Source organism: Quercus suber, unplaced genomic scaffold (genome assembly GCF_002906115.3).
Source record: "Quercus suber isolate HL8 unplaced genomic scaffold, Cork oak 2.0 scaffold_19, whole genome shotgun sequence".
Lineage (NCBI taxonomy): Eukaryota > Viridiplantae > Streptophyta > Magnoliopsida > Fagales > Fagaceae > Quercus > Quercus suber.
Window position 1 is genome coordinate 2,499,007 of NW_027069484.1, and position 13,338 is coordinate 2,512,344.

Here is a 13,338-nt window from a genome sequence, read left to right on the forward strand (position 1 = left end):
CGAGTTTCAAAAAAGTGGTAAATTGCTAAATATTTCACAAACAGTGGTATATTGCTAAATATTTTACCAAAAAGTGGTATATGTCTATTTTGGCCAATCTCACATTATATTATCTATTTTACACTACACATTTCATTAAATTATTAATGTTTTTAATTGTTTATCTTTTTTCCTACATAACAATTATCATCCATTTTCTTCTTGCATTCTCGAAATACAGACAAAAAAATAAAAAATTAAATGCAAAATGTACAGCTTTTTTTAGCTTCTATGTACGACTTTTTTTAAACCACACGTTTTATTTTTCCCCTTTTTTCTTACTTTTTCAAAATTTTTGAAGTTACAAGTATCACTTTCAGCAAAAAAAGAAAAAAGAAAAAGAAAAAAAGAAACCTAGAAACAAGCTATTGTTATCGAATCAACAATTAGCCTTGCTCATCATCATTAGAGCATTCCCATTGGCAATTGTAAATGAGAAATGTAGGAAAAATTTAGTATCAAGGTATAAAAAGAGTCCAATAGCCAAACTTGTAAAATTTAAGAATTGCAATTTTTTTTGCAATTGTACTACAATGCTATCCTAAATATAAGATGGCATGGTAGCACAATTGTAAAAATTATAATATATTTTAATTCCAAAAAATTACTGTAGCATTGTAGCAGCACAAAAATTATATATTATATATTATTTTAGTATGTAATATATATTATTTTAATAAATAAAATAGTAAAATTAAAATTAAAATGTTAGATATGTTGTAAAATAATATAATATAATAGATAAAATTACTTTTTTAAGGTGATAAAATAGAGGAAGATGAAAGTTACGGATTCGAATGCTCTTGCTGAAAAGAAAAAAAAAATGAAAAAGAAAGTGAAAAAAGTAATGGAACCAGTCCACTACCAAAAGTAGTGCTGGCAATGCATGGCCTGGCCGCCATGAAAGCGCCTAAACGGGGTCAAACTTTTTGAAATATATCACAAACTCTACTCCACCCGCACCTCCACGTCTATTAATTAAATTTTTACACCAAAAACAAAAAAAGAACTCTAGTCTAGTGCTTTAACTTTTTAGTTTTATATAATAAAAAAAAAGAAGAAAAAAAGCGTCATACTCATGCAAGGGAGAATCTGATTCACCAAAGTCCAGAGAAAGAAATGGCGACGCCATTGCCAGGTCTATACCGGAGATCCCTACCCTCTCCTCCGGCAATCGAATTCGCTTCCTCCGAAGGCAAGGTTTGTACTGTTTCTCTGTCTCTGTGTGTGTGGATCTAATTGAATGAAAGAAAGTTAATGGAATGTTGTTGTTGTTGTTGTTGTTGTTGTTGCAGAAGCTTTTCAGTGAGGCGCTAGGAGATGGAACAATGGAAGGGTTTTTCAAGCTCATATCGTATTACCAAACCCAGTCGGAGCCTGCGTATTGCGGCCTCGCCACCCTCTCTATGGTCCTCAATGCCCTCTCCATCGACCCCGGAAGAAAATGGAAAGGTATAATTGACCTCTCTTTTTCTCTCTCAAATTCATAATCCCTAATTTAATTCACTCCAATTACTGTTTCAGCAATGGGTTTTTTAGTGGAAACATATTTATAGAGCTCCAATATTGCAATTAATGTACCTTATTATAACCTATAATAGTTGATTAAAACCAAAATACTCTATTGGTCTTTGAACTTTTAACTCTTGAGCGAGCCATTTTTGGTCCCTCAAGTTTAAAATGATTGTTTTAGTCCCTTACATTAAAATGATCACTTTTTGTCCGGTGTATAAGAACATTTGTAAATTAACTATTTTAAGAAAATTTTAATACCATTTTTACGGCGGTCAAAAATAAAGTTACTTTTTTTTTTTTCCTATAAAAAATTTTAAAAAATATTTCCTAAACTAGCGTCCTTAGGACATCTGTTAACTTTTTCCAAACTTGAAAGTCACTAATTTTAGACCCTAACAAACTTAAAGTGATTGGTTTTAGTCACCATGGAATGATGAAATGTCTATTTTTAGTTTGGCCACATCATCTAATGGACTAAATGCAATCACCATTCATGTGCTAAACTTAGGGGCCAATATATTTAAAGGCTTTTCTTTAGTGTAATAATATAATAGAGACAAAATTTCATAGGCGATATAGTGAGAGAGAGCAGTAAGCGATTAGATATTAAAGACTCTTTAATTATTAAAGGAATTAGTACTCTGTTACTGTACATATTTCACATTCTTTTTGGAAAATTGTTTTCTAGTTGAAAGAAATTCAAGAGTGTGAAAATTGTTGCCATTATTGATGCCTAGTTCATGGCTTCTGCCTGCGGGTCTAGGGTTCTTCATGTTGTGAACTTGGGGGTTTGAATTGCAGGTCCTTGGAGATGGTTTGACGACTCTATGTTGGATTGCTGTGAACCCTTGGCAAAGATCAAAGCTGACGGCATTACCTTTGGCAAAGTTGCATGTTTGGCACATTGCAATGGAGCTAAGGTTGAAGCTTTTCGGACTAGTGAAAGCACCATTGATGACTTCCGCAAGTATGTAATTTGCTGTACTTCTTCAGAGGATTGTCATGTGATCACGTCATACCACCGAGCAGTTTTTAAGCAGGTCTTGTGAGCTTATCTAAATTGCTGTCTGCTAACTAGCAATGCTTCTTTATTGTTACATTCCTTTTCTTCAGGATACTTTCAGAAAAACTCCTATGCCCATGAAAATGATTTACACCTATAGAATAAATGTTTTCTGTAATGGAAAGAACAGTTAAAAGTTAATGGTATTTATAATGTAATGTATAATGGTACTTCAGATATGATGTGTCCTTACTGTTCACTGATTGATATAGAATGATACTATGAAATTTGGTGAATGCTGATGACTTTGTTAGACACATGATTTATAAGGTATATTACCATTGTGACACATGATTTTTTAGGTACATTACAATTCTGTAGTTGCAGCTAAATTAAAAACATTATATTACCTTTCCTTTCATAGTTATTGAATTCAGCTCAACGAGCCATACATCTGAACTACAAAGTTGGATGCAATCACCTAAATGATGCTTCTGACAACACTATTTTTTAATATTTTATTTGCTTTGTTATTTTTTTTTTTTTTTCCTTCTTTTGAGTTAATAGGCAAGACTGATCATTTGCTTTTTAGAACTATGTTACTATTTACCTGTTAGAAATATCAATTATCAAGGCTTGAGCCCATTGTAACTAGTCTAGATTCAATTTACTAAGACTTACTTATAGTGCAAGTAAAATAGGCTAGGGTTAGTCTAGGATTATTATCTTTATAATTATATATATATATATCCCAAATGGGCTCATTATAGCACAAAATTCAAGACAGTAAATATGTAGCTGCTTGGGTTTTTTGTGTGGACATAAGCTGTCAAGTTGAATCATATTTATTTCTATTCTTGCTCTCTCTCCCTCTTAATCCTAACATAAATACTAATATGATATCAAAGCTATGTCCCAACTTCAATTCTAACATGGGATCATAGCCAAGTCTCCTGTTTGGTTCTCCAAAGGTTGGCAACTTGCTCACATGCCTCACCGTAACATTGTCTTCAGCCAATATCTTTCATCAAGCAGTGCCGCTCTCCTTTGGTCATTGGTGACGATTATCATCTTCCAACCACCATTTGTCACTAACTGTAGCTACCACTGGTGTTTGTGTCGCTTATGTCATCCTCAAGCGACAGTTCCTCTACCGATTTTTCCCTAGGCCACCGCTGCAACTGTATGTCGACCATAGTAGCCTTACTCTTGTCACAAGTATAGCTGTCCTTTAGCCTCCATCTGTCGCCAACAGTCATCATTTGCCACTGCAGCAGTTGTCTTGCATGTTCCACTCTACATCGTGCTCAATCCATTATACACTCAATCTGATCCTTCATAACAACCCTTTCCTTCTCAATTTCATATTCCAAACTCAAAGCATCTTCAAGTTTATACATTGAGTTTGAGTAGGGATGTTAGAGATATCAAGGCTCAAGGCCCAAACCTGATGTACCTAGTCTAGATTTAATGTATTAGGACCTACTTGTAGTGCATGCAAAGTAATTTTAATTCAACTTGTAGTGCAAGTAAAGTAACCCCAAAATTAGTTTATGGTTAGCCTAGGGTTAGTTAGTCTCTCCATATATACAGACATCCAAGGGCTTTCCCTCAAAGGCATAGGTCACCAAGCCAAATCACATTAAATTTCTTTGAGCTGCCACCTTTTCTTTCTCTCTCCTCTGCCTCTCACTCTTAATCCCAACATTAATTCTAATATGGTATCAAAGCTATTTCTAAACATCAATACTAGCATTACGAAAACTATTGTAACAATTCGCTTTATTGCCTATACTAGTTTTTATGTGTTGAAACCTTTTTAGTCCATGGAATTAAAAATAAGAAATGAGAGAAAGAAAGAGAGAGTCTCATTATGAACTGAGTGCTGATAGTGTATGAATTTGTTAGTGGCACCTACTTAGGTTGCATTTGGGAAAAGCTGAAAAATACAGCTTTTTTTACTATTTAGCTTATTTTTGCTATTATTCAGCTTATTTTTATTACTATTCATGGGTCTCATTGCACTTGTTGGTACTATTTATGGGTCTCACTGTACTATTTTAACTATCTTTTAGCTTTATTTATAGTACTTTCAGCAAAAAAATCTTTAGTTTTAGCTAAATAAGCTGTTCTCAAACGAACTCTTAGTATTAAAATTTCCTGTGTGACATTTGGTGACAATATTCTAGTTCATGATAGGATTGCTTATATTCTTTTGTGCTTTGAAAATACAAAATTTCTTACCACTGTTGTACATTTGCTTCTTAGAATTTAAGAGAGCATTGAATTTCATTTTATTGTTTGGGTACAGACTGGGACTGGTCACTTTTCACCAATTGGAGGCTATCATGCTGGAAGAGATATGGTTCTCATGTTGGATGTTGCTCGATTTAAATATCCTCCTCATTGGATTCCTCTCAAGCTTCTTTGGGAGGCCATGGATACTATTGATGAAGCTACGGGACAACGTAGGGGGTATGCTCTCCTAGTTTGAACCTCCATATCAAAGTATAAGGCTGAAAATTTGTCATCAAATAAACTGTATATATATTGTGACTTTTGAAACAAAATAGTATTTCTCTAAGATTCTGTAAATTTCTTTAAACTGTATTACTTTGTGTTTTTCTCTTTGATGGATATCATAAGTTACCTGTTCTAATTGTGTGCATTGTTTATTAAAAATATAAATTTATGTGTGAAATATTCGTGTTATGTGTGATATATTAAATGATTAAATTCATCATTTCCTAACAACTTAAGCTTTTGGGACAATAGATAATTTATCAATGCGATATCTTCACTTTCTAATTTCTATACATACAATTTGGTCTTAGTCCTGATGTTTGCTTTGGATTTTCAAGTAGTATAAAAGCTTTAAAAAGGTAACATAAGTAACACATCGGTTATTTTCATTGTTCTCTCAACCATTCTAAATTTGGTCAGAAATTTGTGCTTGCACAGCCTATTTTTAAGTATTATGATTTATGATCTCGTTAGTAGTATTTCTTCTGAAGTGAAGAGCTCTCAGTCGTGAAGTTTAATTTCTTATTCTTATGCTGTACGTGAATGGGGGACAGGCTAGTGGCAAAACCTTTTCGACTTATTTTCTGTATTTTTTAGATAAGCTAATTTGTAGATATTAATTCCTTTGTATTTTCCTTTTTGTTCTTTTTATTGGCTCATTCTTTGTACACCTCCATGTACTAGGGTTCTACTCAAGTTCTGCCTCAGTGCCATTTTGGTTGTGTGTGTTGCATGTTATCTGTTTTGGTAGTATTCTACTTACATTCTGAAATATGCCTTTCCAGGTTTATGATTATTTCACGGCATCACAGAGCACCGTCAATCCTTTATACGCTGGTACTGTACCTGTTGGCTGGTCTGTTTCATATAACCTTGTTATTGTGTTGCCTTACATTAACTTTTAGTACTGGATTCTCCCCCTATGGCTCAAGGTAGTACCAAAAATTGGATAAATTGCATAACTTTTGAAAACTTTTATAACATTTGTGATGTGCTCCCTAAACTACAAATTTAAGCAAATAAGTTGAGGCCCTGTGATAAATAGCCTCTATGACCCATAATTGGTTTTTAATACTAATGGTTTTCAATACATGTATCACATAGCCATGGGGTCCATATTTGAGCAGGGAAAAGCAGCACAGTGTGACAAATAGTGAAAATGCCCTATATTATCTCCTGTTCCCCTTATTTGATATTTTCCTTAAACATATACTTCAGTTTAAGTGAAGGGATATTTAAAGGTGGTGACTTCTGGCAATTGATAATGGCTTTTGTGATAAGTGATTTTGGCTAGAAACATCCCTCTGATACAGTTTTGTTCATTTCTTTGTTGTTTTCTTTTCTGTTTCTGCTTACTACAGATGTTTTGAACTAGCATTGCTTGTGACTGTATTTTGTGCAGAGTTGTAGACATGATAGTTGGAAAAGTGTGGCAAAGTACTTGGTAGAAGATGTTCCCCACCTCTTGAAGTCAGAAGATCTAAAAGATGTTCAAAATGTACTCTCTATGGTATTCAAATCACACCCTGCGGATTTGAGAGACTTCATTAAGTGGGTTGCTGAAGTTCGAACACAAGAGGATGGGAATGGAATTTTAAGTGAAGAGGAAAAAGGAAGGATTGGAATCAAGGTTTTCTACAGCTTCCTTGAATTCCTTGTTTATTTCATTTAATATGTTCCTGTTTTTCTGCTAATTCTTTGAGCTGTTAAAGGGTGAACTATTTAACAGTTTCCTAGGCTTCTTCTTCCCAAAAAGATGAAAATTAAATCAATTTCTGATTTTGAGTTTTTAAGCTTTTTGATTTCAGGAGGAGATATTGAAACAAGTACAAGAGACTGAACTATTCAGACATGTGACAAGATGGTTGTCTTCTGTGAGTTCATTTTGTAAAGACATCACATCTTTGTGTGACAAAGATGGGTTACCTGAAATTGCTGCACGTGTTTGTTGCGAAGGAGCTGAAGTTTTGACTGGGAATGCAGAGAAAATATGCTGCCGGAAAACAAATGTGAAGCTTATGAAGGCTAATGGTGAAAAGCCTGTGACAGTGGTATCTGGGACTGTAATTTCTGATGGCACAGAACAAGGAGTTGATATGCTGGTTCCTTTATGTCAATTCGATCCCACTACTTTGTGTGTTTCTGATCAAGGATATTGCATCGGAATGTATCCATCTACAGCTGATGTTCTCACAGTGCTTTTATTTTCCCTGCCACAACATTCATGGGCTGGCATTAAAGAAGAGAAGCTACTGACAGAAATTAACAGTCTCGTGTCAACTGACAGTCTTCCTCCTTTGCTTAAAGATGAGGTACTACACATATCCTTCATGATTTTCTATTATTTTTTATATTGATATACTCTTTTTGATGGATCCCAGATTTGGGGTTTCACACATTGTTCTTCAATTTTAGAGTTTCAAGCTTCTCTTAGATTTTCCTTATGATACTACTGTACTTATTTGACACTTTGTGTTCATTATCGTGAACATTAAGTTTATTTGATTATAAATCAAATTACATTTTCTTATATTAAAATTTTTTTTTTTTTTTTTTTTTTTTTATTTGATTATAAATCAAATTACATTTTCTTATATTAAAATTTTTTTTTTTTTTTTTTTTATATTGAAATTCGGACCTCTTCCATTTATTTGTTTTAGTTAAGTTATGGGTTTAAGCAGCTATTTGAATGAAGTCTGGAAATCACACAGATGTCAAGATATAGAGTTGTCAATTTAGAAATTGAAGTCTTCTGTCATATTGTTTCATGGGGTGCTTCAATCAAACTATGTCCACAAGAATGGGGACACTGATTTCTTAATGACCATTACAGGTTACGTATTTGAGACAACAGCTCCATTTTCTCATCACAGATCTGGGCACTCCTACCCCTCCATGATATCCTTGTTTTCTCTTAATTACTTGTAAACTAGAAGTGTAAAGAGAATAATATGAATGAAAAAAGAGGACAGAAACTCGTACACCATAAAGTTTAGAAGGCTCTGTGAATCATGGATAATGGGTTGTACCATTTTGCATGATTTATGGCATGTTTGGATAGAGGGGGAAAGGAGGGGGAGTGGAGAGGAGTAGAATAGAGTTGGCTAAAAATAATCTAATTTTGTGTTAAATCTACTATATTCTACTCTACTTCAATTCCCTCCCTCCCACTCAATCCAAATGGACCATTAAAGTACATTGTTGTAAGAACTAAAATATATACAAAGCTTATGTTCCTCATTGATGATGCCTTTTCTTTGTTGCATTCCCTTGCCAACATATGCTTCATAAATACATATGTTCCTCCATAATTTGCTTGATTATTAGCTTGGTTGATGATTTTTGTATTGTATTAAATATTTTTTCCTGAGTTTTTGAAAAAATGCATTTCATTGTTCTGACCATGATAGTTCTTCAGCAATATATGAACAAACATTCCAGACTTTTAGATTGAGACAATGTTAATTCCTCCCATGTGGGGAACAAATGACACAATATATTCAAGTACACTTTTAGCTATTAAAATCATCCTTAAAAAATTCCTGATTTTGCAAAAAATTTATTGACTACAAGAGACCAAATTAGAATTACTGAATATTCCAGGAGCTCAATGGTTCAAAAGCTTAAGGATCGAGCCCTTAGGAATCCCATATTGCATCAGTGTTTTACTATCTTTGAGCACCAGTCCTTCAAAACTAAGCATGTGGAATCTAGGGTCAATTCCATAGGCTTGGGCTTGGTAAATCTTGGTCTTCACTCTGTGCACGGTATCAACTTCCAACAATTTTGGTGATCCATCCTCCATTTCGACAAATATCTCCATCAGTCGAGGCACTAAAAAGGACAACTTTCAATATGCCTATGTTGCTTTTCATCTGCAGGTAATGAAAAAATAAAATTAGAAGAAAGAAAAAAAATTAAAATATATGCTCTTAATTAAATGCGTAATGCGTTTGGTTAGAAGATGGAGTATATTGAAATAGAAAACCGAGGAAAAAACTTTGTAGAAACTGAATGGAAATCCAAAAAATAAAAAACTTTTAACCTACAAAGCAATTTGCAGGGGAGTATTCTGAATCTCTGATAGTCAGAAGAGAGTAATTTACTAATTTACTTTGACAAGAAATAACCAAAAGACTAAAGGCCGTTTGGTAATGTTATTTTAGTAATATTGTTTGTATTTTTTGAAAATACGTTTAAGTAAAAAAATGTGTAACATTGTTTAAAAACTGAAAACTATTGTTTAAGTGCATGTACCAAACAAGCCTGAGATACTAGAAAATTGCTGAGTATTTATAGAAGTCTCATGAATTGTATCTGGAAGGTTCACACGATCACATTATAGTATTATAAATTAAACAATACTCCAGCCTCCAGTGTCCAGTGTTTAATTCTCCAAAATCTTCATTTAATAAACGCACCATAGAGTCCGTTTGATACATACTCTTCTTCTCCTTTTTTTAATTTTTAAAATTTTTTAAATTTTATTGAGAATGAGATTTCTTCGAAAAGCTGTATCTAGAAAAGAAATTTGTACTTTGAAAGTGTCATTCTTGGAAAAATAAAAAATAAACCGACGTCCTAAAAGCATTAATTTATGAATATTAATAGAAACAATTTATGGTATAAGAAAAAAGGAAATATTAAGTTATTAACCAATATCTTAACAACACTGGTTTATGAGCTATTTTTAGAAATGTGTGAAAAAATGTGTAACATTGTTTAAAAACTGAAAACTATTGTTTAAGTGCATGTACCAAACAAGCCTGAGATACTAGAAAATTGCTGAGTATTTATAGAAGTCTCATGAATTGTATCAGGAAGGTTCACACGATCACATTATAGTATTATAAATTAAACAATACTCCAGCCTCCAGTGTCCAGTGTTTAATTCTCCAAAATCTTCATTTAATAAACGCACCATAGAGTCCGTTTGATACATACTCTTCTTCTCCTTTTTTTAATTTTTAAAATTTTTTAAATTTTATTGAGAATGAGATTTCTTCGAAAAGCTGTATCTAGAAAAGAAATTTGTACTTTGAAAGTGTCATTCTTGGAAAAATAAAATATAAACCGATGTCCTAAAAGCATTGATTTATGAATATTAATAGAAACAATTTATGGTATAAGAAAAAACGAAATATTAAGTTATTAACCGATATCTTAACAACACTGGTTTATGAGCTATTTTTAGAAATATTTTATTAGAACTGATGATGCCGAAAATTGTCAATAAGCTACATGATACTCACGTGCTCTAGACAACACCTGCAAAACAAAAACAAAGAAAACCCTAAGAAAGTACCGGTGTGGTACAGGCCAAAGACCCTCCGAATGTTAAGTTAGAGAACTCTTCACAACTCTAGAGTGCCAGAGTTAGGGTAAATTATGCGTACCTTGGTTTGTGAGGGTCTTGGGGGTTTTATAGTAGTGTGGGGTTGATATTCGTTTCTTGGATTATAAGTTCTTTCCTTGTGGGAGAGATCTTCTTTAATTTTCATATCTTACGGGATTTTTTCCTTATAGGACTCTCTTGATTAGGATTAAGCGTGATGCACAAGATATTCCCTTATATGTTTATGCGTGGGGGCCAAGTCATGTTAGCCTCGTCAAATGCTTGCTTATCCTCTTCAACTTCCCCCCATCAACTTCATATCCCGTCAATATATTCTAGTCGTCTCATTTAGATGGTTGTTGTCTTCAGGGTGTAGTCGTCAGCTTTGAGGTGGAACCATCAACTTCCACTGTTGTTCAGGCCGTGAACGTTCAAGCGAGGCTGACGAGTTCATTAGGACTATCGCTTCCACCTATCATGGACGACTTTATCAAAACCACAGAATTACCCTTATCATCTACCCCCTAATCCATAGCCCCGTCGGCTTCAGCCAACGGGTTATGGAGTTCAATTTGTAGCTCTTTCCTTTTTATTATTATTATTTTGTTTATCGAAAAAAAGAAAGGGCATTTATGGGTGATTCCTCAAGCAGCCTTTATTAATTGCTAGGACACCTGGCTTAAGCAGATTGGCTCCATTTCTGGACAAGGGTGTCGCTTCATCTTCCGTGCACTTTTCATCCTATATAATCTTAGTCCCTTCCCTATTTTCTCTCATTTCATCGTTGATCTTTTAGAGAGAGAGCTTGCTATTCTGAGAACTTTGCTCCCGTTAACTTACTACGCTGCCTTCATTCCTTTGTTGAGACCATAACCTTTCAAGGAACCGTCTACTTGGTAAGTTACTTTTTCCTTTCCTTCATTCTATCTCTCATCTTTGTTTTTCTAGTTAATCGTTTACCTTTTATAGAGAGGCCGTCAACTTAGGTACTTAGAATACCTTCGTTGCTTGTAGGTAAATAGATGTCTAGAGAAGCGACTAGTGAGTAGTTATCAGTCCGTGAGGGAGTGGGCTACGACGAGGTCTTCCGGACAGGTTATGAGCTCGAGGAGGGCCTTTCCTGGTTATCAAGAAGGAAAACGTCAACCCATTCTCCTAACGAAAAGTGGAGAGTTGTGTTGGAGAGGGAGATGAGGAAGAGGAGATAGATGAGGGAGAGGTTGAAGGTGGTGAGAGAAGGGAGGATGACGAGGACGAGAGTGACGTTGACGAGAGAACCTTTGAAGTTGGAAGTTCAAGAAGCCCTGGGAATGGGCATGCCCATTCGTTTATCCTTCCTCAAATGTGGACCGTCAACGATTTCTTGCCGAAGATGACAGTTAATATATTTAAGAATTTGAGGGATCGTTACCAGATCCCTAACCATATCCCGATTTGTCTCCCTGGAAAATTCGATAGGTGCTACTCAGGGAAGATTGCAGACATCGGTATGTACAACGCAATGTTTGCAGCGAGACTAACGTTGCCACTGACGACGTTGCACTATCAATTGGCTAGCTTTCTTGGATTATCCATCAACTAGATCGCTCCAAATGCCTGGAGGATCTTTATAGGGGCTGAGATTTTGTAGGGTCGTCTGAATGGTGGGAACCGTCAGCTTACGCTGGATGAATTCTTTTATTGCTACAGCCTCAGCACATTGTCTTGTCCTAGGGAATATACCATTTTGCTGCACCAAAAAATGCGTTAAGGCTCGTATCGAACATGCTCGACTCTAACAGGAATTGGAAGGGCAGATACTTATTTGTTAAGGGGACGGATTAGGTATGCCATCCAGAAGAGTGGGATACAATGCCCCATGGTTTTGACAATACTTGGGGCATTGTCAAAGATTCAGGTTTAGCGCCACCAGCTTTTACTTTTACTTTTTCATTTATTCATCAGGTGTTTTAATGTTGTCGTTTTCTTTTTTCAGCCCATGTTCGTCCGGTCATACTTGACGAGTCCGTCAGGTTCTTGAGATTTCGTTTGAGCAGCGAAAGTGTAGGGATTTGATCACCCTCGATATGCTGCACGCATAATGTGGTGGTCCGAAACCAACACCTGCAGCTCGTAGACTAAATACCTATTCCCGTTAGCGTAAGTATTTTTTGATTTTCTCCCGTCGTTTTTTTCTTTTTGTCGTCACTAGGTCTCACACTCGTCATTTGTCCTTTGTAGAAATGGAGGCAGCTAGGCAGAGAGCGCAGGTGAGGGCAATTGCTACGCACAGGAAAAAGGAGGAGAAGGCAAAGGTGTAGGAAGGGGCGTCCTCGTCAGCCCCTAAGGCTCTTAATAAGGGGGCGCCAAAGAGGAAGGCTGACGGGAAGGACAACTATCCTTCTAAGAAAGCATCCGTCACCCCCAGGGATAAACTCCTAAAGAAACCGTCGCCCCCCAAGCCGAGCCACGAGGTAGGCAAGGGTTTAATGACGTCGTTGGGCCCCATCACTCAAGGACCTGACTGTCATCTTCTCACCCACAAGGACTATGTCGTTGAGATGATTGGGTCGATCATCAAGGATAAGGATATGGACCCTTATGCTGATTAAATGACGAAGAAGCTAGGGGCATCAGGCCTCTTTGACCTTGCTCGGGTACGTTTCTTCCTTTCTATCTTTCTTCAATTATTTATCATTCAATGGCTGATGGTTGTTCTGCTTTGTAGAGGTTGGTCCGTATGAAGGCGCTGCAGGATAGGAGCGTCGCCCAAGAAAGGGTGATTGCTTCTCTTCCCAAGCGCAACAGGATCTTGACCAATGAGCAGGATCTATACAAAGAGGCCCTACATACTCTCAACAAAGAGTTGACGAAGATGCTGAAGGAGGAGGGCGCAAAGAGGGAAAAGGAACAAGAGGAGAAGGCAACAGTGGAGAAGGAGCTG

General features: G+C 35.7%; 1 protein-coding gene across 2 annotated transcripts; it reads left to right on the plus strand.

Annotated features, from left to right (window-relative positions):
- The first annotated feature begins 759 nt into the window (after positions 1-759).
- Positions 760-8,331, plus strand: LOC112031602 (glutathione gamma-glutamylcysteinyltransferase 3). Of its 2 annotated transcripts, none has more exons than XM_024064293.2 (8): positions 760-1,239; positions 1,335-1,491; positions 2,356-2,594; positions 4,869-5,032; positions 5,866-5,917; positions 6,483-6,710; positions 6,889-7,392; positions 7,914-8,331. In XM_024064293.2, exons 1-8 carry the CDS (start codon positions 1,159-1,161, stop codon positions 7,977-7,979), a joined length of 1,491 nt encoding a protein of 496 aa, XP_023920061.1. In that variant the 5' UTR covers positions 760-1,158; the 3' UTR covers positions 7,980-8,331. The 2 variants fall into 2 exon arrangements, with proteins under 2 accessions (XP_023920061.1, XP_065618166.1); XM_065762094.1 differs by having other exon boundaries at positions 760-1,234.
- Positions 8,332-13,338: the final 5,007 nt, after the last annotated feature.